This window comes from Vanellus vanellus (assembly GCF_965231255.1).
Source record: "Vanellus vanellus genome assembly, chromosome: 16".
Taxonomy (NCBI): domain Eukaryota; kingdom Metazoa; phylum Chordata; class Aves; order Charadriiformes; family Charadriidae; genus Vanellus; species Vanellus vanellus.
This window is the reverse complement of record NC_138921.1, coordinates 15,447,149-15,472,936: the sequence shown is the minus strand read 5'-3', so window position 1 is coordinate 15,472,936 and position 25,788 is coordinate 15,447,149. Positions and strand designations below refer to the sequence as shown.

The window sequence follows — 25,788 nt, the reverse complement described above, 5'->3', positions numbered from 1 at the left end:
ACCTGAATGGCACCGCTGGCACCGGGGAGCTGCTTGGACATGCCAGGGGTTCCCAAGAGGGAGGACATAGGCTCCTGCAGGACCTGACCTGTCCTCAGCTCTGCTGCTGGAGGGGAACTGGGCTGCAGGAAAGGGGCCGAGCTGCACTCGTTGCATTTTGTGTGCATTTCTTGTAAAGCCTCCAAAATCCTCTCCAACACCTGCCTGCACTGACCAGGCGATGAAATCAAGGATGGCGGGGAGGGGGATGTAGTTTGCCACGGTGGCAGGGCAACGTTTCTCCATTGCTCACAGCCCTTGTACTCGGGGCGGCATCCCCGGCTCGGCCCTGGGGTGTGCTGTAGCCGCTGGCGAGCAGAAACGCTGCAGCTCAGCCGCCTGTGGCCGCGCTCCTCTGCCTGGCAGAGCGAGCCATGGGTGCTCCGTGCCCCGCGGCGCTGCCATCGGCGTCCTCCTCTCTCTCCCTCCAGCAGTCAGCCCACCGAGGGTGCCGGGAGAGGTGGGTGCACCCACCCACTCGCACCATCTCCCGTGGGATGGCAGGAGCCCCCCCATGCCCAGCGACCCAGCCCCGCTCCAGGGCGCTCCTAATTCTCCCCAGCCCCCGGCACGGGCTGCAGGCGAAAGAGGTGGGCACAGATAAAAGAAATGGGAAACCGCGGGTGTTTTCCAGGGAGCGATGCCACACGTGATAAAACGCAAGGATGGCTCCTCCTGCGGCTGTTGCCCTCGGGGCTGCCTGCACGTGAGGGCAGCTGTGCCACCACCCCAAACCCTTCCCGGCACCGGTGGGGAGAACTGCTGTTTGTAAACGCCGGCTGCAAAGAGTGTCTGCAGCCCCCCTCGGTCCCCTGACTCTTCCCTCTTGACAGCGCTTTCCTGTCTGGCAGCCGGGAAAAAAGCCCTGTGGTCGCCGTCTGGGCAGAGAGCAGCCAAGGACCGATTCGAGGAAGGGCTGGGGGTACGGTGCTGGGGATCGCCTCAGCCTGGGTCACATCCCTGGATGCTCAGCCGGCAGCGTGTGGGTAGAGGGATGGACACCAGCAGCACGCCAGACCTACTTCTGGGCAGCATAAGTAAATTCTACCCCATAGTTTTATTTGGATAAATTGGAGAGCAGCATCTCTGCTGTGAAAGGCAGCCCACAGGGGGACTGACATTTGCTGGGATGGAGGGATGAGTCATCAGGATGGTGAAGCACCGAGGATGGCAGCGGGAGAGCTGCACTGCTTCCCATCTGCCGCGGTTTTATAACCCATGGCCGGCACAAACAGGGGCTCCCTCCTTTACCTGTAGCCACGGGGACGCTCCCGGGCTGCCCCTGCAGCACCAGCCGAGGAGGTATCTGCCTGGCTGGTCAATAAATAACAGAAACACGTTTTTCACCAGCTTACCTGCAGAATGTGCGGTCCTCAAGGCAGCCGCTGCGTTTTTTTTTTCAGAGACTGCGACACAGCCACCTTCCTCAGGGCAGCCTGTTTACAGCCCAGCAAAACCGCCCGCAGTGCAAGGTCTGCGTGCCAAGGGCAGCGGGATCACAGCCCGCCCCTGGGCAACAGGGCCAAAGTCTGCGCTCCGGACCCGGGGAGGTGGAGTTCCCTGGGACCAGATCCCGCGGGCAGCTGGCAGCCGGCCCCTGAGTCCCTCCTCTGGAAGGAAAACGGGGTCAACACCGTCCGTGGCAGAACACCACCATTGACACTTGTCACCATGGTGACTGTTGGCTGCCCCGATGACGGGTCCTGGCCGATGGGCACACAGGGATGGGACACCCCAGCCACCAGATCCCTGCAGGATCCGGGAAAATCGGATGCTTTGGTGTTGATTTTTGCATGGTAAGAGAGAAACGGCATTGCCTCCCTCCCGATAGACCCCAGGAGCTGTGCCCCCCTCTCGGGGGTCAGATGGCTTCATTTGTCACTTCTAATCTGCCCCTCCATTCACAAAACCCACAACTTTGGGTTCTGGGCTGAAAAAGCAGGTTTCTTTCGGTGTGGATACCGTTACCAGAAGCAGAGGCAGCCCTGGAAGCACAGGTGGTGCTCGGGCAGAGCTACTACAACGAGGGGTTTTACTGTGCCTAAAGCTTTAATAAGAGAGGTAATAAGGATAAAAGAAACGCAAACCAATCCCCCGCACGGTCAGGCTGCAGACACGTCTCTGGAGTCCTGGCACAGGGTTTCAGCCACGCAGCACGACCCAGCACAGGCAACGGGAATTGGGTCCCACAAAAGGCAGAAGGAAGGCACCAGCAGGCGTACGCTGGCTTGAGCAGAAGGATGCTTTACCCCGCGAAGCCAACAGGGATGGCCCGGGAGGGTTAAGCCCGTGGGCTCATAAGGTTTAAGCACCTGGTAGCTTTTATATTTTTGGTCGTGGAGGACTGCTGGCACACATTTCATAGAACGGTTTAGGTTGGAAAGCACCTTGAAGATCATCGAGTTCCAACCCCCCTGCCATGGGCAGGGACACCTCCCACCAGCCCAGGTTGCCCAAGGCCACGTCCAGCCTGGCCTTGAACACCTCCAGGGATGGGGCCTCAACAGCCTCTCTGGGCAGCCTGTGCCAGTGCCGCACCACCCTCACAGGGAAAAACTTCTTCCTAATGTTCACTCTGAACCTGCTCTCTTCCAGTTTAAAGCCATTCCCCCTCATCCTATCGCTACATGTCCCAGTAAAAAGTCCTTCTCCAGCTCTCCTGTAGGCCCCCTTTAGGGACTGGAGGGCTGCAATAATATCTCCCCGGAGCCTTCTCTTCTCCAGGCTGAACAGCCCCAACTCTTTCAGCCTCTCCTCATAGGAGAGGTGCTCCAGCCCTCGGATCATCCTCACGGCTCTCCTCTGGACACGCTCCAGCAGATCCACGTCCTTCTTATGTTGCGGACTCCAGAGCTGGAGGCAGGACTCCAAGTGGGGTCTCACGAGAGTGGAGTAGAGGGGCAGAATCACTTCCTTTGACCTGCTGGCCACACTTCTGATGCAGCCCAGGAGCCGGTTGGCCTTCTGCTGCAATCGCACACTGCTGGCTCATGGTGAGCTTCTCATCAATCAGCACCCCCAGGGCCTTCTCCTCAGGGCGGCTCTCCAGCCATTCCCCGCCCAGCCTGGATTTGTGCTTGGGATTGCCCCAACCCAGATGTAAGACCTTGCACTTGGCCTTGTTGAACTGCATGAGGTTGGCTTGGGCCACCTCTGCAGCCTGTCCAGGTCCCTCTGGATGGCATCCCTCCCCTCCAGCGTGTCTACCTCGCCAAAGAGCTTGGTATCATCGGCAAACTTGCTGAGGGTGCACTCGACCCCACTGTCCACGTCACTGACAAAGATGTTGAACAGTACAGGCCCCAGTACCGACCCCTGAGGAACGCCACTCGTCACTGCTCTCCACTTGGACATTGAGACGTTGACTGCAACTCTGAGTGCAACCATCCAGCCAGTTCCTTTCCCACTGAGTGGTCCATTTGTCGAATCCATGTCTCTCCAATTTAGAGACCAGGATATCATGTGGGACAGTGTCAAACGCTTTGCACAAGTCCACGTAGATGACATCAGTTGATCTTCCCTTGTCCACTGCCGCTGTAACCCCTTCATAGAAGGCCACCAAATTTGTCAGGCATTTCCAACCCTGAGCATCATTTTGGGGGCTTCCATCCTGCCTCCCACCGCTGGGCAGGAGCAGCAGCACCAGCGAGCCACCATCCAGGCTGCCCGGCTGGCTCCCGAGGGTGACGGCTGGCGAAGCTACAGCTCGGGTCGCTGCTCAGGCTGCCACGAAGGAGGAGGCTCGTCCGTCACGTGCGCTGCCCCACGGCCGCATCCTCCCTGGGGTGCTGCCAGGAGAACCCCCAGGGGGAGACGCCATCCATGCCCGGGGCACCCAGTGCCTGGGACCTCAGGGTGCTCCCCTTGGCAGCGTGGCGGGGGGAAAGGCCGTCACCCAACGGCCTGAATTATTAAGGGCTTTACATACAACCAGCAAAGCCTCTTACACTAATTACCCCATTACTCGTCTGCCTCTTGCTTTTGGCTCCGCTGACCCCTCGCACTTTCTTCGGTCCGGTTCGAAGGATGCTCCCGGCTGCTGCGCCCCTTCAGCTGCTTTAGGGGTGAAGCTCAGACCCTACCGACACTTTTTGGGGTGACGGCGACCGTGACACTCTCCCCCCCCTCCCCCCCGCGGTGGGGAGGGCCTGGACCACCACTACTCCCTTCCCCCGTGGGGCGGGATGGCCCGTGGGCTCGGCCGCCTCACCCGGCCCGGCCTGAGGGTCCCGCGGCACCGCCCGCCCCCGTCCGCCGGGCCCCGGCGGGGGAAGCACCGCCCGTTCCCGCCCCGCCCCGCCCCGGGGCCGCCCCCGCCGCAGCGGCCTCGCTCCTCCCCGCGGCGCGGTGGCCGGGCGGGCGGGCTGCGCAGCCGCCGGGGCGGTGGAGGCGGCCGGCGACCCGCAGCCGCCGCTGGTAGCCGGGCCCCGCCGCCACCGCCACCGCCGCCGCCGCCATGGCGCTGGTCACGCTGCAGCGCTCGCCGACCCCCAGCGCCGCCTCCTCGGCCAGCACCAGCGAGGTGAGCCGGGCCGGGTCGGGCCGCGGCGGGCGGAGCAGGCCCCGGCTCCGGCCCCGGCGGCGGACGTGGGGGGGAGCGGGGCGGGACGCGGCCCCTCAGCGCCTCACGGCCCCGATCCCTCACAGCCCCCCCCCCCCCAATATCCTCCGGCCCGCCCAATATCCCCCGGCTCTCCCCATATCCCCCAGCCCTCCCATTACCCCCAGCTCCCCTCATATCTTTCATCTCCCCCAGCCCCCCCATATCCCCCCGCCCCTGCTTCCATCCCCTCACAGGTCCCTAGCCCCACGGTCCCCTGGCCCACCATAGCCATTTGCCTTCATCCCCTCAGAGCCCCCACGGCTCAGGGCCCCTCACAGCCCCCTACCCCCAATTGCCCCAGCCCCTCACAGCCACCCCAGCCCCTTCCCCTCGCAGCCCCCCGGTGCTGCCCGGCCCTGCCAGCCCCCTGCACCGTGATGCTGCCAGGCTGAATCGGGCCTGGGACTATCCAGTGGTCTCCTCACGCTGCCCCACCACACGCTGGCCGTCCCCTCCTCACCCCCACGCCGCCCTGTTTCCCCCATGGCTGTCCCCCACTTCAACCCTCGCCCAGCATTAGCTTGGGCTCGCTAAACCCCGGGGCAGCCCACTTTGCTCTCCTCCACCAGGTAGGTCCCCAGGCAGCGTGCTGGGCCTGTCCTGGTGGAGCAGCTGTGCTTGCTGGCCATGATCCCTCCCTGGCACCCCACTGCCGCCACCACCTCCTGCTCCAGGGATGCTCTGCTGCACCCCTTGTGTTGCCCCTCTGTTCCTGTGCTGCTGTGGCACTGCCTTTCCCCGTGCCTGCTTCAGCTTCTGCCCCACTGGGAGCTACGCCGGCCCTTCCCTGAGGCAGATGTGGTCAGTTCACTGCCACCAGAGCAGATTTTGTCCTGCTCCACGCCATACCTACGCGAGGTCCCGGTGCCGTGCTGTCTGCTGCCAGTCCTCGCTGCAGAGCAGCCCGCGCCATGCTGCTGCCCTCTCCTTCCCTCCCAGCTCTGCTGCCGCAGGGTCATGTACGTGCCACTTAACCCACTGCCCCCCTAACACTCTGCTCCTTGTGTCCCTGCCCTGCTGGGACAGGCACCCCCTGTGTGCCAGCTCTGCTGCACGCCAGCTTTGCTCTTGGACCCCAGAAATGCCTTCTCCTGGCTCTGCCCAGCTTCGGTCTTCCCTCGCTGCAGCTCCCACACACCATCCAAACGCAGCTGCACTCTCCAATTCCTTTTTCTTCTTCCCCACGCATCCCTTTTTTCCTACTAACCCCTCTCATTTGTGACCCCCAAAGTCAAGCCTGCTGTTTCACTGCATATCCTCCCCGTGCATCCCTCTCCCCCCCACACCTCTTTCCTTCGATGCTCACTGCCCTTGGCTTCGCTCTGTCACTACTCCCGCCAGGTAAACAATCCTATTTGTCACCTGTCAGGTCACTGTGACTCCCCTGATTAGCTGGTGTGACAAGGGGGAGGTGGACAGTGCCAGAAGGCTCACAGGTTCTCCCTCTCCCGGAGGGGCCGCAGGAGTTCCCTTTGCACCAGCCCTCGCTGGAGATGTGACTCATCCCTTCCTTTCGCCGGCTGTTGTGCCATAGATTGTGTCGTGTGGTTCCCGAGGCTGCAGGGACCCAGCGTTTGGACCACGCTGTGTTCATTGAGAACCTTGGAGACAGGACTTGTGCTTTTCCAAGGATTTTTCAGAAGGGATTTTGTTGGGTTCTGGTTTAGACAGAGTCATGAATGAGACCTAGTGGCCACCTGATCTACACAGATGTAAATGAGCTGTAACCCAGTTGCAGGCAGTGGAATTAGATTGTGTTTAACTGATGCAGTTGGGAGAGGAGTTGAAGTGGTATGCCTCTCACCTTGTTGTATACATCTGTGTCAGACATTGTACTGTGTAGGAGCTCTGTGTTGGGTACTGTTTTTTTCCGCGGGGTCACCATATGGTTCTCTCTCTTTCCCTCTTGAAAATGCTGCCCCAAACTGGCGTTGTCCATGGCAAGGCCATCAGCGTCCGTGCCATCAGCATCCATGGCTCAGGTGTACTTCAGTGGCTCCCAGAGGAAGACATCGGCTCCCATTCTATTTGAATAGTCCCTTCTGGCATGAAATACCATAAAATTATAAACCATCCTTTTCCAAATTCAGCGTATTGCTTTTACAAAGTTATTTTCAAAGAAAAATCCCATCGAAAAGTGCCAGCGTGCTCCCTGATCTTTTGTGATCTTTCTTGGAAGGAAAATCAGGGATCCTCGGGGCTTTTAACCTATGTGAATAATTATTAGAACATTTTTTTAATGGAAAATGATAACCAAATGTCCTTGCTAATTGTGAGTACGCTGCTGCAGCTGCTCTTAACTCATGAGCCTGAAGGAATTTATAAAATGGATGCTGCTGCCTGCAAGAGGCTTGCTGCTGTGTTAACGTAGCGTGCCGTAAATTCTTAAGAGGAGACTAGTTCATACGCACTTGCAAACTTGCATGCGCTTCTTAGCTCCGCTGCCATCTGCCTCCCATACCACCTCCCGCTCCGTGCCGAGTCCTTCAGCCCGGCCATGCTCTGCGCGGTCCCCGGGGAAGGATGAGGATGCGGCTGGTGGAGGTCTGGCCCTGGCAATGGTGTCCAGGCTGTGGTGGGATCCACGGTGCTGGTGAGCAGCTGCAGGTCCACGGCGTCACGTGCGTGGTGCACTGTAAAACCTGCCAGCTCGGAGGGATGCTCTGACCAGAACAAGGCAGAAGCACTCAGTGTGGCAGACAGCAACCTTGCTTCTGCCTTGTTTTGGTTTTGCTGCAGCTTTTTAATAGAAAAATACAGGGAGGGTCGACTTTGAAAGCAATCCAGCTTCTGCAAAAGACGAGCCTGCAGCAAATTCAGGGGCTGGCTCTGCTGCCGAGACTCAGCTGATGACAGTCCCATTTATTTAAAAGAAAAAAAGTTTTTCTACCCCTTGTTGCTACGTGACAGACCCAAACAAACAGGAGGGTGACCTTACAAAGGCCAAAAACCTGCCAGACCTTCCCAGGGCTGGGGGGGGGGATCTGCTGGTGGGTGGCACTGGGGCTTGGGGTGTTCCCAGAGCTCTGCCTGCTGCCCCAGCCGGGCCGGCTCGGCGCTGCCACTGCACAGTGTAAACAGACTAAAAATAGCGGTGGTATGTTTCTCGCCATCAGCTACAGTCATTTGGATGGGCTTTGTGTATCTCTTTTCCTCCAAATGGCTATATTTCTAATATCCGGCCCGTGTGGTTGCATTTGAGTTTTTTTTTCCTGGCATTACTTGGGTCTTGCAGATTGTAAACAGAGCAGCTCCTGTGCACTCTGGCCTCCTGAGTCTTAACTTGGAGGGGTGAGGAACAGCGCAGGTCCTACATACACACAAAACTTCAAGCTTGAACATTTTACATCAAACTATTTGCTATTTTTTTTTTATTTCTATAAAGCCACCTGGAAACAAGTAACCCTTACGGTGGCCCTTATTTATGGGGGTTAAGCAATAATCGCAAAATGTTCCCTGAGTTTTAGTGCTGATGGAGCATGATTTCTTAAAGGCTTGTGTCCCTCCAGCTCTAGTGTCCGGTGTGATGCAGGTTTGAAGGTTTTCCTACTACAGGGTGATCTGTAAGGTCCCAGGTTTGCTTTATGGGTCCAAACCATCTCCCTGGTGCAACCTTGCCCTCTGAGGGGTTTCTCCTGGCCCTTTTCCTTCCGTCTACTTACGCAGGACCAAAGGAGGAGAATTATCTTTGAGCCTTTTTTTTTTTTCCTTGGTCAGCTCTGGATGCAATTAGCTCCAACTCTGTTTTTCTTTAATATGGAATTTTGTCCAGAAGATAATAGAGCAGTTGAAAGGGGTGGCTGGAAAGTGCGGCAATGTGAAAATGTTTCTCTCAGAAAGTAGGCTTGAGTCAGCTAGCACACATCTGTTTTAAGGAGAATAAATAAAGTGTAAGGGCCAGTATTGTCACCTGAGCAGCCACATTTGCTTCCAGGGGGACATTCCACCAGTGCTCGGATAAAAAGTGACCATTTAATGCATGACTGCTGTCAAAGCAGTGTGTTTATCAGGAAGGCAGCAGGCATAGGACTTGTTGATGACTGGGCAAGCAGGTGGGCACCGTCCTAGCCTTGGGACCCATCTTCTGCCAGCATCCAGGTGGAGGTGGCCTGGTTGGCGAGGTGGCAGCTCAGAGATGGCGGAGGGTCCCCGGTGTGTGCAGTGGGGCTGCACATCAGTGCCGGGTTGGGGTTCGGGTGCTGGAGGACGGGGCAGTCCCAGCTGGGCGGGTTTGGCTGTGTCTGCTGGAGGGCACTTGTGCTGTCGCTGCACACCCTGAGTTACAGCGTTAATTTGTGCTCAGCTCCTCATTAGCAGGCTTCACACGGGACAGGTTCTGCCCTCACAGTGCACTCAGTGGGAGTGATGTGTGTGCGCTCTTTGGTGACGTCGGGGTTGGCGATCTTCAAACCAATCTGCGCTCCAGAACCAGCTTGCAGGATTAGGACCTAATAGCTTTAAAATCCCCGTGAGCCCCTTTGTCACCCGGCACTGGGTGCTGATGGCATATATGGCCAGGGAGTCTCACTTATCCCTGGCACCAGAAAGAAAAACCCTGCGGAAAACAACCACCCAAAACCTGTTAGTGCAGGGGTGGTTTTAAAAAACATGAGGATCTTTTAAAATTTGCAGTATGGAAGCAACCAGCGTGTAACTTTCTCTGTATCCTTCTTTTCTCCCCTCAGCTGGAGGTTGGCAGTGATGAAGAGCGTAAATTAAATGTGAGGTAAGCAGAACTATTTGGCTCTAAACATCGTTTCCACTGTTGTTAATTGCCTGCCATGTATCTGAGTCCTGATCCCGCGCAGGGCTCCGGCCTTGAAGTGTGTGTGCTTGCCTGGAGGGGATTGCGTGGTCTGCAGAGAGCTAAACACTGGGGACGCTCTCTCCCTTATCAGTTTAGTTTTGAGACGAGCGTTTAATGAACTGAAGGCATAAAAGAGGGTTTGTGTTTTGTTTTTTTTTCCTGGTGGGAAGAATCTGGAAAATCGCTCGTCAGCTCTGGCCACAGCACTTAACTGTTATCTCAGCATCTCTGTCTCTGCTGCTGCTCTCAGAGGGTGGGACTCTGGGTTGGGAAGGGGAGAGCTCTGCTCCTTCCTGGGTATTAACCATCAGGAATTTGGCTCCTTTGATATTGGGGTTGTGTAGAGCTGCTTTTTTTCATGTTAGGGGGAGGAAAGGGCTGAGAGAGCCTGCTGGAGAAGCGAAAGGCTTCTCTTGCTGACATTGTGCAGAACTCAGAAGTAGTAACGGTACAGCTAGTTTAGTGGGACTCTGGCCTAATGAGACTCTGAGTAATTATATGGATTGCTCACTCTAAACCCAGCTATTGCAGGCAGCTCTTACCCTCTAACCTGTAAACCACGATCCAAGAGATAAAAGTGTAAAAACACAACAGTGGTTCAGCAGGCTTGCTCTCTTCTCCTTGTTACTACTTCCTACTTCAGTTATCCTGGTTTCGGGTGAAAGCAAAGCCACTCGTGCTGCTGCTTGGGGTTCGGTCGTCTTGTTTCCATCCTATTTTATGCTTTGAGGCGTACCGTTGTGGAGATAAAGCTGAGGCGCTGGTGGCAGTGGGTTTTCTGTCACAGTCTGATGGACTGAGACGAGGGCAAAGTGGAGTTGATTTGAAGTCTGGTTGACCTTGTGGTTTTGGGAGCAGCAAGTGGATCATAGGATGGTTGAGGTTGGAAGGGACCTTAAAGATCATCTGGATGCTAGGGTATAGAGCATCTTTACCCTGCAAGTGAAGTCAGAGAGCAGAAAAGCAAAGTTGGTCCTTTACGGAGTAGGAAAATGTCAGGCCTCGCCATTTCTGTGTCCCGGGGGTGATTTGCCGTGGCTGCAGCCCATCTGGGAAGACTGTCCTGCTTGCACACACGCAGGTCAGAAGTGTGCGTTTAGTTGCTGTGTGATCTCCTGTCTACAGGCATTTAATGGCAGTCTGTAATGTCATTCATCAGCTTATTTTCTGGAGAATGTGTTTTGTATCAGTTAAAGCAAAATTCAGGGTTCTTTGTTCTGCTCCCAGCTTGGTTGTGGGCTCATTGTACAATTCAAGGCTCAAGCAGGAACCTGCTGAAGTCACGAATAGCAATGCATCATAATTCTTGTGCTTTTTCCCATGTTGTATTAAATAGTAACACTTAACCAAGCAGCATGATAGCCTCTGCTTTTGTGTGTATGGTTCTTGAGCCGTATTTCCTCTTTCAGCACATCCCTCTTCATTACAAATGAACTCAGTGACAACGTACAGACAAATCATTGGGAGATCATTGCTTTTGTGGCTACCTCTGATCTGTCTGGCCTTTTTGGACACCAGGCATGTGCATCCATTGCTGACCATAACAGTCGTGGGGGTAGATGTAGTGAGACTGTCCTTAAAGGCTGGTACTTTTCTACTGGCTGTTGAAAAATGGTGCAGCACCAACTTTAGAGACGGAGATCCCAGGAGCTTCCTCTGGGATCTCTGTGGGGCTGCTCTTATGTATACAATTTTCAGGATAAGAATCTGGTAATTAAATCACTGGATAGACCTCGAGAATAGGATGGCTTTTGCGCGCAGCCTTTGCTGTACTCAGGGGGAAACACCGCCAAGGACTGAACAAAATGTGCGGGCACAGCGTAGGTGATAAATGAAGCTCCTCTTGCGGGGAGGTGGGTAGATCCTGTCCCTGTCCCCCTCCTGCCGGCAGCTGCTCACATCAATTCACTGAGACTTTACCCAGTGCCCATGGGGTGGCAGAATTGTTCAACTTCGTTGTGCTTCTTCTCCAGCTGCTGAGTTCAGGTCTCCTCTGAAAAAAACACAGGAATGGGGTGCAATGATATTTGTGAATCTTTAAATCCTGTTCTAGCCTTGGTGGAGACTTAGGTGACAGCTGTGCTTTGTCACATGTGCCCTGAGTGCAAGGGGTCAGCAGTCCAGCACCTGATTTTGCAGACCTCACAGATCCTAATGGTTAGAAAAAGGAAGGGTTGTTGGAGACCCATCTTGCTGCCAGCTCAAGCTGTATTTCATTGATACGGAATGAATGTGCTATTACATATTTATGACATAACTTACTCATCCACTTGCTGAACAGATTATTTGCATTCATTCCAAAAAATGGCAGGATTTTCATTTGACACTGCATTGTTAGATCTGGTTATACATGAGCTATTTTATTTTTTTCTTGGAGGAATGGGTCTGTATCATGGTTTTATGACCAGCCGCATGCCTTGCTGCTCTCTTGTCTAAGAGCAACAGACCTTCTTGATAGTTTCTGTCATTCCAAAATGCTTTTCTTTCAGTTTTCTCGCTGAAACAGCTTCTGCCCTAAGATAGACCAAGGGGACGTGTTCTAGGTTCAGCTTTTCTTTCAAAGATGTTTGCTGCCTGCATTTTCTTAGATATTAATGTGCTTTAAAGTCTTCCTTTTCTCTCACTTCCCTAACATTTTGCAGAAGCCTCAATAAGGTAACATCCACATTGTTTCCAGCAGACAGCCAGGAGTCCATTTTGCTCCACAGTACATAAAGATTAATAGCAGAAGAAAAATAAGAGCACAGACTCACATTTAACAGCCTAGTCGGGTTCAGTGCAGCTGGTGCAGACAAAAGTTTACATGTCTGATTCTCTGTGTTATCTGCGTCTGCCGAAATCTTTCTTCCCGAATGCCGATCAGCTGTGGGATGTTGTGGCTTGGTCCCATTTTTTCCCTAATGATGCAGTGCACCCACCGGACCTTGAGACATCTCACCCAAATCTTAATAAAGCTGCTGGCACGGTTACGTTGAGCCCATGGGAGTAGGCATTAGCTTAGAGTTAAGCACAACCTTAAGTTTCATGAGATTGGGGTTTGCTGAGTTCAACACCAGCCCTGTGAGCACAGTGCCTGCCACCTTATCGCGGAGCCGCGTCGTGCTCTTTTAGCTTGGAGCAGCCTCAGGGAAGATGATATCAAATGTGGGGGAGATGGAGAGCAGAGCTGAGGAGGCTGCTCTGGGAGAATGGGGTATGTGCAATTTTTCCTACGCTGTTTTTTCGTGCAGCCCGGTTGACTTTCATCACTCGCTGTCTGTTGGCTCTCCAGCACCAAGTCAAAAGAGATGTTTTACAAAGCCAGTCGTGTTGTGAGTGTTGGCTGTTTCTCAGATGCAATTGGCAAATGCAGCAAGATAATCACTGGTTTTAATTACAAACACAAGTAAGTTTGTTTAGCCAGTCATTCTGTAATCTTTGCTGTTATTGGCTTTCCAATCGCAATCTGAATGCGGTCAGAAACAGGACTGGGTGAGAGTTTCAGGGCACGTTCTGCAGGGAGATGGAGGTTGAACTGCTGCAGAATGGCCTGGAAGTTAGTTGTCTCCAGCCTCTGATCAAGCCTGAAGATGGTTACGGAAAGAACTGTTCATGACTGACACCACTAAACCCAGTTTTAAGAGCTGGCAAGAGCAGCTGTAGGAGGTAAAGGTTTTCGGGATTTGGCTTGTGTAGTTTGCAGAGTCTTTTAATGGCATATGCTGCTCTGCTGCCTCCGCATGCTGCGGGGTCACAGCCGAGCGTGAAGTGGAGACCCTGTGTTGAGAGAGCTGCCTACAGCATCCAGTGCCCTGCTGAACAGAGAGGTGGTAGAGGAAGAAGAGGAGACCGGGGATCTTCCTCTCTTTGCTGATACCATCCTGTGTACCTCGCCAAGTGACTTAGTGTTCCCGAGCCCCTTTCTCCCATCTGCAGCCTGGCAGATGACTATTAGCTCATCTTCTGAAACACTCAGAGTAAAGCGTTAGGTCTGTTCAGCTTTATTCAGCGTTTAAACCTTTCAGCTGTAAGAGTTATGCGGCTTTTGAGCTCTGAGGATCCTACGGCTGTTTGTGATGGGTATAAGGCCCCGTGTACCCCTTGCTGCCCACCTCCCTCACCTTTGTGTTTTGCACGATTACCTGGTTGGGAATGAACATGCTCCACCACACTGGTTTGATAACCAGCTCTACTGTTCCTTTAGTTACTGCTTTTTTGTTGTAGTTTCATGAAGTAATTTTCTCCTTTGAAGGTAGTGGAATTACACTGGGCACTGGTTTGACTCGGTTTTGTGTTTGCTGCAGGAATTAGGTGGAACCCTCAGGTGGATGAAAACTCCCCTTGCAGCTCAGTGATCAACTGGAGGAATAATTGCTGCAGACAAACTCTTTACAGAGCATCATCCTGGCTGGCATGTGCCAGAGGACTCGTTATAAGGAGGCTGTTTGATTAAAATCGCTGTAATAAACCAGATTCCTGGCTGGCCTCTTCAGCACAGAAACTCGAAGAGTGAATGTGGTTCCAGCCCACTGTTCAGGCTCTTCTCTGTACAGCCGTGTGTTTGCTCTGCACAGCTCTCCTCCTGCTCTGCACTGAGTGCCTGCCACACCTGGGGATGCTTCTTATACACTATACCTGATTGTATATTATATTTTAATGCACCAAAAATTATTTATTAACACCTCGGTCGTAAATCCCTTCTTTAGGGATTGATGAGGATGTTTTGCTGGGGGCAGCATTGAGGGAATGGCTTGTATCCGCAGCTTTGAGTGGCCGTGTTTATGGTACTGGGAAGGTGCACGGGGCTGGGGAAACTCCGGGGCAGGTGTCTTGAGGATTTATTTGTGGGGACAGTGGCTCATTACATATTTGACAAGTCCTGCTCGCTGCAGTATTTATTGTCTCCCAGTTATTTGGTGGGAGATCTTGGGGCAGAAGTTGCTGACTTTAACTGTTCAAAACAGGATGCTGAATCACATCCTGGCATGGCTGCAGCATCCTGCCTTAGCGTGCTCCATACAATGGGGAGGCAAATTCACAGGCTCGTGACCCTCGGTAACTTTCTGGCCCGTAGGTGTGGCCGTGGAAGCCGATGGAGATATAATTAGGCCTTTACATTTTGTGGTGGGTTGTGTGGGGATGTTCAAAGACCACGGAGCCGAGGAAGCGTGCACTTATTTAAGATCTGGCCTTTCCAGGAAACTGTTGCTGACTTGAAGTTGAGCAACATGAGGAGTTTACTTGGATGTAGGTAGAGGAACAGCAGGAGGCCTGCCAGTTTGAAGATGTGGTGATCAGACCCTTTTCGGAATGTATCTGGCCCTGTTAGCAAAGGTACTGGCTTTGCACTGAACTTTTTTTTTTTCTCTGTGAAAGGCCAGTGTGGTTACTGTTTATTTAGGTGTTAAAGAGCCGGGTCAGAAAAATATTTTAGTTCCAGATGCCTCTTGATTTTAAATACCTTAATCTTTGATAATCAGTTGCCAAGATCTGTGAGTCAGGGATTTCTCATACAGATCAGAGCTGTGGTCTGCCTGACAAGTGCTCTTTCGGTTGTTTTTAGAGAATGAAATGGACAGGACACCTTCATAGGCATGGCTTTACTTTTAATGAAAAGAGTGTTGAGCTTTTTATTTCCCAAACACTTACGCATCCCTCTGCAGCACTGGAATCCCTGATGCAGAATCATTTTACTGCTACGCAAAAAAATAGGAAAGCAAAATAAGCTAAAAATAAGCCCAGCCTCAAATGGATTAGCATGCAGACTGCACCTCTTAGTTGTTTGGGTTTATCTAGGATCGGAAGAACTCTTCTCTGCAGAGCTTGTCTGCCTTCTCTGAACGTTTTAGTTGCAGTCCAGGCAGAAGTCAACAGTGTTGAGCTTGTGCAGCCCAGACAGCTCTGCATCAGCTCTTTGTAGCACAGGGTATGAACGTCCATAACCCAGGTGTGAACTGGCAGTGGTTAACGGCTTTGCTGGAGCTCCTTGTGTGCATAGATGTCCTCCTCTCGCAGCCAGTGCAAAGGTTTATCTTTTGCCCTGAGAGAGAGAGATTTCCCTGCGTCCTCCCTGGGACAGGAGCAGGAACACAAACCACACCTGGGGAGCAGCCGGCGTGCTGTCAACCACGGTATTGCCCGTTGCACCAAACTCTCCCCAAAGTCTCAGTACTGACAGAACATTTGTTGTAGGACCCGGGGTCTGTGCCCGATGCTCATCTCGGGAGCACAGAGACGCTCTGCAGCGGGACTCGCCAAACTGACAAACCTGCCAAAACCACACCAGCTCACCTGTGTTTCTTGAAGAAATCCTTGCTGCAAGAATCACTAGTCAAGACAGCTGCTGGGGAATCTGCAGTGGTGTGCTGCTGCCCGCTGGGCACAAAACCTCTGAGGCTTAGCACTGAGGGCCAAGGCATCCAGAAATGCGGAGAACGGGACAAAATGTCCCTTTCAGATTTTCCAGAGAGCTGCCAGGTTGCTTGTTTGCCCTGTCTGCCATCCAAACGGTCACGTCCAACACACGGATCCCTGCAGAGACTGCTGCCTGTGGGGCTGCTCACAGCATGTCTGCGTGTGGGCATCTGCCTCCCAGCCCTGGAAAACTTACTGACTATAGATCTCTGCTTCCCCTTCTAACACCGATTCTGCTTGTAAAAGATGGGTTTGGAGTGGAGGGGAAAAAGAAGGACGCTCCTGAGGTTTTTACCAACACTTTTCTGTTTTGAGGGAGCTTTGCCCCTGGCTGGTAGTCTCCTAATTTCTGGGGTGCACCTCCTTGCCATGGGGTGCTGGCTGCTTACCCCTGGGGGAGCTGGGAAGGCAGGCCACCGTCCTGCTAAACACTAGAGGGGTTGTCGGGGTTGAGCTAGAACTTTTCTTGCTCTGCTTTTACCCGGCATGATCCGCCTAGATTTGTTTTATTTTTACGCATTACCAATGTGTCAAGTACTCCCTGGTCTCTGCTGCCTTTTTTGGAGTCGTTCTGAAACCCAGCAGCTCAGCTATTTTTTGGGTTGCTGTGCCACCGCTGCCTGTAGGGTGCTCAGTCGTGCTTCCTATGCCGTTGTCTGTGTCCTGGCTGACCTTCGCACACGCCACTTGGAAGCTGCTTTTTTAATCCTTGAAACTATTATTCACCTTCCTTTTCTTTTCCAGTGGCACCGCTGGAGAGTTTCCACTTGTTTCTCCGGCCTGTCTCTGGGAGACACCGCTGAGTGGGTGAAGTGGAGTGACTTAATAAAATAGTTTGAAGGATTAAAACAATGAGTTGACGGGAGGAATGCAGGAGGATCGGCCGATGTGCCGACAGCTCGGCTGGGGAGGAGGACGGGAGCAGGATTGGCTCCTGCCCCGGAGAGCAGGCGGGAGGCTCTGCCTTCGAAGTGCCCTCCACAGCAGGAGCCTGGGGACTGGCATCATCCCACCTCTCCTGCGGCATGGACCACAGCACTGGGACACCTCCCCAGCACTCCCGGGCTTGTGGTCTGCCCTCCTCCCTACCTGTGGTCACGGACCAGCTATGGCAATAACAGGGCAACAACAGCATCCACAAAAGTGACTTGTAGGAAAACACAGGGTGTCTTTTGGGGCTTTTAGTGCATGGGAAGAAGGGAGCCAGAGTTTTGGGAATAGCTGTTTTCCCTCAGACCACCAGGATGCTGCATGGCAGAAGGTGCGCTAGGCTGGAAAACGGTGGTGTTGCTAATGCTGGGACCTCTGTATGCCTCTCACGCTTCCCTGTGCCGGCTGCCACCTTCCCGAGCCTTGCCTTTTGAGTCCATGAGTCCAGGCACGCATGAGCCGCTTCGTGTAACTGTATGGAGAAGCATTGCTCAGCCATCGCCGCAGCGTGGGCATTTGTGGGGCTGCTGCAGAGGGCTGGGGTCAATCCCCAGGCTCATGCTGGGGACAAGGGTGCTGGGGGTCTCTGTAGGGTTAATACTCCTCTCCTAAGAGTGAGAGAAAGGTTTCTTTATAGCCGTTAAATGGGCAGTCGTGCAGGCTGAGGTTTGGAGACGATCTGGCCCCTGCCTCCTGAGACGGTGGCTATCACAAAAATGACATCATGTTTCAGTGGGAATCTCAGAAATGCTCGTTGGGATTCAAACCGTTAGTTCCAAGCACGTCGCATAGCTGGGTGATGCTGTGATCAGCCTCGTGCCTTTTTGAACTCTGCGATTAATGGGATGAGCAAAAAGGATTTCTTTTTCCTTGTGAAACAATCTCTTATTTTATTTGGCTTTTCACCATCCAAGTACTAGGGATTCCTAGAATTTTCTCTTTCCTGGACGTTTGAGAGCTGTTCTGCTAACTTATTTTGCCCAAGTCTGCTGGAACGGGGAATGATCCTGATAATTTGTTTGCTTCCCTCTTCCTGCCCTTTCTCTTGGGCAGTTTATATGAGCGGCTCTGGCGTTGCCCACAGTCGCAGCCCGGCTCGTGCTCTGCCCTGGGAGCTGTGTGCCGCCCCAGCCTGGGGTACGCACGGCTGACCCGCTTTGGCTCCATGCGGAGCTGGGGCAATCGCTGCCCGAGCCTGATGCGTCGCTCACCCGGTGTGCAGGAGCGGCTGGAGGCACATCATCAGCAGTCTATTTATGTTAGGAAATTAGCTTTTGTGGGCTTCATGATTGATTTCATTTTTTTTCTTTTTCCTCTTTGTGCTCGAGGAGCGTTTGTATCTGGTGCTGTGAATGGCCCGCAGTGTCTCAAACCCTTCTTAGCATTCTTGCGCTGTGGATGTGGCCCACGCCTTTCAGCTGAACAATACATGCTCAGACTCCCCTTTTGTTGCTGCGCTGCTAAAAACACGAGAGGGAAGCCTGCCGGGCCTTCCTGCCTGCCTGACCATCTCGCTCTCCTTCGAAATAGATGGGGAGATGTTTGCCCCTGCAGAGAGGCATTACAAGATTCCCCCCGCCTCCAGCAGGGCTGCTGCCTGACCCCCTTGCAAGCAACTTTTTGCTGTTACATGATGGTGCCCTGGCTGCGCCCGAGGAAGGGGAGATGTTCTCCCTCTGAAGGAACGTCAGACCTTGCTGTGGTTCCCAGCTTACGTTCTGGGTTTCTTCTTGGGGTGACTTGTTTTCAGCTCAGGAAGTCTGAGAAGTGGTGACTTTTTATAGCCCGTCAAAGCTGGACCCTATTTTTTTGGTAATAAGATAGGATTTCAGAAGACACTTCCAAAAGTTGTCCTGAAGGTAGCTGCCTCCTCTTGAGACTCATCACTGAGATTTCAGCAGAGGTAGAGCACCGCAGTCCAAGTGATGCTGGCAGCTCTCACCGACTTTAGCAGGTGTGTTGGACACCTGCAGTTCTGCTCATGGGTCAGTTTATCAGCATATCACAAAGTCTACATGTGTATGCAATAGCACGTTGTTTTAAAACAGCATTGCACATGTTGAAACTGGGTCTTTCCTGGTCCTGTTTCGTGGGGAGCGCTCTGCTCGTCCCTCTGCACGGCTGCCTGCTCCGCGTGGAGTTACGCAGGGATGGTCGTGGCGATACTCTCAGCTGCATTTGTAAAGTTCATTTATGTTTCGTTTAATCTTCCCGTGGCTCTGGACTCTGGTGTGTGACACAGAGCAAAGGCCACTTGGAAACACACAAATTCCTTTTTTTTTTTTTTTTTTTTAAAAGCGTGAGAAATGCCCTGCTGCTGCTGTTAAAGGCTCCCGTTCCCGTTGCTCAGGTTGTACAGTAGCATGCGAGCGAGTAGCTTTGAAGTTCGCTTTTTTTCCCCTGGCACTTTTGTGTTGCTGGGACCCCTTCAGAAGGCCTCTTTCTTGGTCAGGAAGTGTTATCTGATGTGCCTCCTATCAAGCCAAAGCAAGCAGTCAGCGTGCTTTAATTGTCGGCTCGGCTTGGGAAGCAGGGACCGCGCGGCTGCCGCCTCGTCTTCCTGCTGTTTCTCTCCCCGCATCTTCCTTTCTATTTGATGTGCTCCTTTCCAGTTTAGTTTATGTTGCTATTTCGGTATGACTGTGTGACGGCCCTCTGGCTCGCTTGCAGCGGTGCCCTGTCTTAAAATCCACCCTTCTGGCACGTCGAGGGCCTGGCGAGGCTGCGGGAGCATCTGAGGGGAATGGCTCCGTCCCCGGGCTGCGGCACCGGAGAGGTCCTCCTCCAGGACTGAGTTTCGTTTTTTTGCTTAATTGCCTTGGGATGGCTGGGCTTTTCCCAGGCTGAGCAGAAAACGGGGAGGAAAAAAAATCAGTGCTCTTCCTCCTTATCAAAGAGGCAATTTTTTTACTGAAAGGGTCATCAGGCATTGGAACGTGTTACCCAGCGCGGTGGTAAGAGTCCCCGTCCCTGGAGGGATTTAAGGGTCGTGTAGATACAGCGCTCAGGGACGTGGTTTAGTGGTGGGCTTGGCAGCGTTAGGTCGATGATTGGACTAGACGATCTTACAGGTCTTTTCCAATCTAGGAGGTTCTGTGATTCTGTGAAAAGGGAAGCGTGTTTAATTTTGTGGAGCTTGGGAGGCCTGTTTTTTCCTCACCTTATCAGTTTGTAAACGTTGTGAGCAGAAGATGCCATAAAACCCAAGAAACCAGGAGGCACTACCATTTTCATGCCTCTCTAAAATTGTGACCAACTTTGAGAGAAGCAAATATTGCTTCTTTTTTTTTTTTTTTTTTTTTTTTTTTTCTTTTTTTTGCCTAAAACACAGACCTGGTTGCAGGAGGGGATGGGGAGAGGTCTGCATGCAGTGGGTAGGAAGGGCAGGACAAGCGTGCCCGTTCCTAACCGCAGCGATGATGGATGCTGGGATGTGGGGGTGTTCCTGCTCCAACGCTGTAGTCTGCTGTCAGATGAGCCCAGAGGCCATCGCTGTCCCCCGAGTGCGTATGTTTTGTTCCATTAATGAGGGGGAAATTAAGGAACTTAATTTGACAGAGATTTAGTGCCTGGAGAGCATGGTGGTGGCCCTGTGCCTGGGCAAGGCTTCATTGCAGAGCTTTTCTGGGACATGGAGCTCCGCGCCCGAGCTGCGCAAGCACACGACAGGTCAACAATGTGGGGGTTGCTCAAAATGAAAGGTTAAATAGAAACAGAAAAAGCTTCAGATGGGAGCAAATATCTTGAAAGGTCATCGTGGAATATTAGATCTTTGGGAGAGGAGGATATAACTTCAGTGTAATGGCCAGGCAGAGGTGAGCTCCAGATGTTAGCGGAAGCAAACTTTGAGACCCATCAGGTGCATGTGCTTCAGACGTCTGGTGGTGCCGGGCTGCTCCTGAGGACAGCCTGTGCCCGGGTGTGCGAGGAGCAGATCCCCGCTCTGATCTCGGAGCTCCCTGCCCTCGGACCTGCCCCTGGCTGGAGCGCGGGTCTGTCCGTATCCCTGAGGAAAATGCAAAGCCAAGCCAGGCGGAGTGGAAGTCTGCTCTTGTTCACGACGTGAACTCAGCACTAAAATATGCTCTAAGAGTAGAGCTGTAAGCAAGCAGATCTGAACTTGCAGTAAATGGGCTTCTCGGTTGTGATCAGCAGGAAACACAAAGATAACAAGTTGATTAAAGGGGGCCTACAGGAGAGCTGGGAAAGGACTTTTACAAGGGCATGTAGTGATAGGATGAGGGGGAATGGCTTGAAACTGGAAGAGGGGAGATTTAGATGAGATATTAGGAAGAAATTCTTCCCTGTGGGGGCGGTGAGCCCCTGGCGCAGGGTGCCCCGAGGAGCTGTGGCTGCCCCATCCCTGGAGGTGGTCAAGGCCGGGTTGGACGGGGCTGGGAGCAACCTGGGCTAGGGGGGGGGTGTCCCTGCCCAGGGCAGGGGGTGGCACTGGATGATCTTCAAGGTCTCTTCCAACCCAAACCATTCAGTGATTCTGTGATTCCAGCTCCAGAAATACCAAGGGTCGTTGCAGGTGTGGAGATGAGCCCGGCTCCTTGGGCATCCCGTGCACTGAGTGATCCTGCGGCAGCTCTGGGAGCAGCAGGGATACCCGGCCAGATGCAGACGCTGAAGTTTCTGTGTTCTGCCTCTTTTAGATAGATATTATTTTTTAATTCTTAGACTAGCAAGAGACTGCTGAATCAACCTTAGGCTTGGCTGTGTCTTCCCAGGGAAAGTGGTTTTCTCTCTACTAACTTCCGTGTATGGGTCTTTATTTTGGGGTGAGTTATGTAGCTATAAGATATATTAATAAAGTGTTTTCTTGTATCTTGCAAGACGATTACGTCTTATGTGAGATTTCCCATTAAAAGAGGGCACTGGAGTACCCGAGGCATGCAAGGTTTCTTCCTGGGACACACTACAGCCTGAGCCATGAAGGCACAGCAAACTCCATAGGGAAAATTTTCTGTGACCGGCAGCTGGCTCCCAGCTCTGTCTGTCTGTCCAGTAACGCAGGCAGCAATGTCTCTTGTTCCAAAACCCAGTATTTTTAACAGAGTGCTCGTTGGCATTTGTGGAGCCGGGGGGCAGCATTTTGTAATGATTAAAAGGCGCTGCCTATTGTGTTCTTAAACAACTTGAAACATAATGGATGTGTGTTGCAGCCATGCTCTTCTGGAGCTTTCCCAAAGGGGAAGAAATATTTCCTTTTCAAGTTGAGCAGCACGGAGCCAACGGATGGAGCAAGGGACGGTGAAGCCGGAGACGCTGGAGCCCACTCTCAGTGGTGCTGTGGCCACTAAGCCCCCTCTCCTCGCCAGCCCCTGGGTGCCGTCCCTGTGGGCGCAGAAGGGCTTCTGCTTTACGGACAGCAAAGCACTGTAGCTGTCTGTACCCTCCTGCTAACACTCTTGGCACTTCCCAGATGCTTGTAAGCAGAGGTTTTTACCTCCCTTAGGGGGTTAATGCCGTTAGTTTGGTAAGCTAAGGTTATGGAGAAGAAGGAGGACTGGTCTGCAGCTGTGCTGGAGCACCAGGGACCTGGGCTATGACAACACTGGTGGGCTTTGCATTTATTTGAGAGCCTGAATGACTCCTGTGAAGTATCTGTGCTGGTCAGGATTCCTGGAAGGGTGTCCAGGGAATGGGTGGTTTCTGTTGTGCGTGCCAGTCAGGTCGGGTGAAAATTGAACAGAAAGCTGCTTCTCCCCCTGGTCAGGCTGGTGGTACTGGTGAAAGGCGAGCGGGTGGTTATGGTTTATGCCCAGAGAAGGGATTAGTCAGGGGTCTGTAAGAAACAAGTCTTCAGTGAATTTGATCATAGCCGGCCGCTAACAAAGAAATGCTGAGCAACCTGAAAGACTTTCTTGTTCAGTAGGAGCTCAGTAACTCACAAGTCGCTCTGAAAAAGAACAAATCAAACCGTGGGAGCTGTACAGTAAGCGAAGAAGTATTTTAATTTGACAGCTAATGCCTTTGTCATAGCTATATTACAGTGGCGACATGCAGTGTTTTAATTGTAAAGAAACAAACAGGCATTAGTCGATACGGTGCTTTTTATCTAGTCCTGTCCCAGGGAATACGGACTTTCGACGGCGCTGGGCTGCCCCGCTTTGCGGTTGCTGATGGGCGCTGCGTTGCCTTCGGAGCATGCGGGAGGAAGCAAACAAACAAACAAGTCTGGAGGAGGGAAATGATTAGACGAGCCTCAGCTGGTTTTTTCGCCTCTTGAATGGCCTTCTTTCATCAGGATATGTTAGGACAAGTGCTTTTTCAAGCCAGGATATCAGTGGAAGACACAGTGTTCTGTAAAAGTCATCCAGTTCCTGGGTAGCTTCAACAGACGCGATTTCTCTGCTCCGCACAGAATATACGGTCAACCTTTTCTTTTCCTTCTTTTCTTTTCTTTTTTTATGGGTTTAGAAGCAAAAGGATGTGAGTTTTACAGCTAGTTATGAATCTTTTCGAATTTACTGACTTCTGTCTGACTCTTGGGCCAGCACAATGCTTCTGCTGTTCAAAGAAAACCAGTCCAAATTAGTATGTATAAACCACTCGTTTTTATGCTGCTAACAAATGCTGCTTACTAGGGCATTTATCACCGCTGCCGAGGGTCAAAAGTTGGGGATGTTCTTTAATGATAGGATTTTTCTGTTCTTCAGGAGATTTTTTTTTTTTAAAAGGCTGAAGTTTTAGTTGTTTACTGGAACTGCAGGATTTAGAAGGGCTTTTAAATCTGGGTTGGAATATCGTGCCTTGCCTTTTTTTCACTTTTATTTTGCTGGTTGTCTTTTAGAGCACTGTGTGAAGTGACTGAGAGCAAAGAGAGTTCCTAGAGCGGAGATAAGGGACGGTGTCGGGTAACGTTGCTGTTTCAGTACGGTGTAAAATAGGAGTTTTTTCAGGGAGGCGCTTGGATGTGTCACCTCTGTATGGCACCGTGCTGGTCGTATGGGAACGGGAGCTTCTGTGGAAATCAGGGGGCGCAGGTAGTGTTGGGGAGGTACGGGCAGTCTGACCGGTGGCAAGCTGCACTTTGTATGGTTAGTGTGCAGTTTAGGAAACAAACATTTAAATTAAAAAAGAAATCTTGCTCTCAACTGCTTGTTTGGGTTTGCTTTCCGGTTCTTTTCCATGCAGACGAATACAGGGTGACAAAAATTTTGCCATGTGGGTTCTCCTTCTCCTGCAACGGCTTTCTTGCTCCCACAGCGCAGCTTTCTCATTTGCCTGCAACTGGGAATATTCTGCTTTATTGTAAAAGATTTCCTGACTGCAAGAGAGGAGAACATCAGGCGAGATAAACCTTCAGAGCAGGGGTCACCGATGCTTTTGGGAAGGGGCTCTGTCTCTTCCAAGGCTTTTCCTGCTGTAGAAATCCCAGTCCATACTTTGTTAGGGATAAAAGAATATCTTTTGGGACATTTTTTTCAGTTTTCCAAAGACAAATTTCACAAAATTCTTGGGACAGGAATACTGTGAATTATCTCCTCATGTGTAATCTAACCATTCCCTTCCTCTTGCTGAAAAAAAACAGATGCGTGTGTGTGCAGCTGGTATCTAGCTGAATATCCTATACATTGTGTTGGTGTCACTGCTTTTGTGTAACTTCTGGCCTTTTTTAACGCTTTCCTGTGAGATCTGGGGTGAGAAGGAAACAAGGCTCTTCCTGGCTCGCTTCTGGAATGAACCAAATTCCCATTTGCAGAAATTCTTGCCATTGGCGTGTGTGCCAGGCAGAGCAGAGCCAGTGTTTCGGATCCCGAGCAAACTCTGCGCGACTCGTGTTCAGACACAACTTGCTAGCGGAGTGAGTGGTGAGTGCTAGAATACTGTGGGAGCGTAAATGGAGAAAAGCTTGTTTTAATTAGAGTGCAGTTGTCCTGCTGGCACTTTATTGATCTGATATATGACTTGTGGAGCCTGCAACTTAGGCGAAAATTTTAGTTCACTTTTGAAAAGCAGCTGAAATCTCAAATTTAAACCTGATCCAGATTTTTCTGGGAATTTCGCACCTCGAAGATTCAGTTGAAAAATGTGGAAGCTTTGCCTGGGACCCTTGGCTGTGTTCTCAGAGAAGGGAAAAGCTGAACTTGCACCAGAAGCTGAAAAGATGCACAATTCATGTCTGTCTTCACAAAAATACTAAGGTAGAGTGGAGCATTACCGCTCACTTCTGCCCAAAGGCAAAGACCCCAGATGGAGTATGGAACAGACGAGTGCTGGGAGTAGTAACTCCTGTGGGATCATGTTCTGTAGCATAAGTAACTGCCATGTAGCACAGTCTTGTAACGGAGCGTTTATATTTAGTAGATAGCAGACAGTAATTAATGATGATCTATGTTTGGAAGTGTAGAGTGGCAGAAAATTGGGCTTTGTAACGAGGAATGTCTCTTGTGATGTTTGAGCGGTGTAAGAAATGCAGTGTAAGCGGTTACTGTGGCGACTAAAACTAAAAGGTAGCTTAGTAGATGTTGATTTTCAGCCTTGTGGGAAATGCTAACTTTACCGCTTACATCCACGTCTATTTCTAAAACGCTCGCGAGTGCATTATGGTCCTCTGTAATTAGCCTTGTGCTGGTGCTTACTGTAACTACTGATTCTGTTCAGCCTTCTCTTTAGTTTTGTTCTGGGGCCTGTGTGCCACTTGGCTCTGTGGAAATATTGCTGTGTATTTGCACGTACAGCGACCTGCCTTCTTATCGGTAGTGTTTTCCAGGACGGTTGTGTCGAGGCAGAGCAAAGCGAAATCTTTGCTATCATGTTGGTCGCTTCTTCCCCTGAGGTTTCAGTGCAGTTTCCTTTCTCTTGCGATGTGCAGGTTTCATCTGCCCTCCCTTCCTTTTTAAATCTACAGACAATTTATGGTTGCGTGTTCTTGTTTTTGCATTCCAAAGAAATCTCAAGAACTGAAATTAGTAGGAACTGATTGACTCGGAACCCGATCTGAAGTCATTTGACAGGTCTAAGCCTGTAAAAAGTCTTACCCTCTGATGTTTTTAAGTTGCAGAAT

The 25,788-nt window shown here is 51.9% G+C and overlaps 1 protein-coding gene across 1 annotated transcript in view; it reads left to right on the top strand.

The window, feature by feature from the left end:
* Positions 1 to 4,495: 4,495 nt before the first annotated feature.
* The window catches only part of SSH1 (slingshot protein phosphatase 1), a gene marked incomplete at its 5' end in the record, with an annotated part of 38,119 nt that continues 16,826 nt past the window's right edge, over positions 4,496 to 25,788 (top strand). Inside the window, 2 exons of the mRNA XM_082491585.1 lie at positions 4,496 to 4,561; positions 9,328 to 9,368. Coding sequence (XP_082347711.1) covers positions 4,496 to 4,561; positions 9,328 to 9,368 — 107 coding nt within the window. The remainder of the gene's footprint in view (positions 4,562 to 9,327; positions 9,369 to 25,788) is intronic.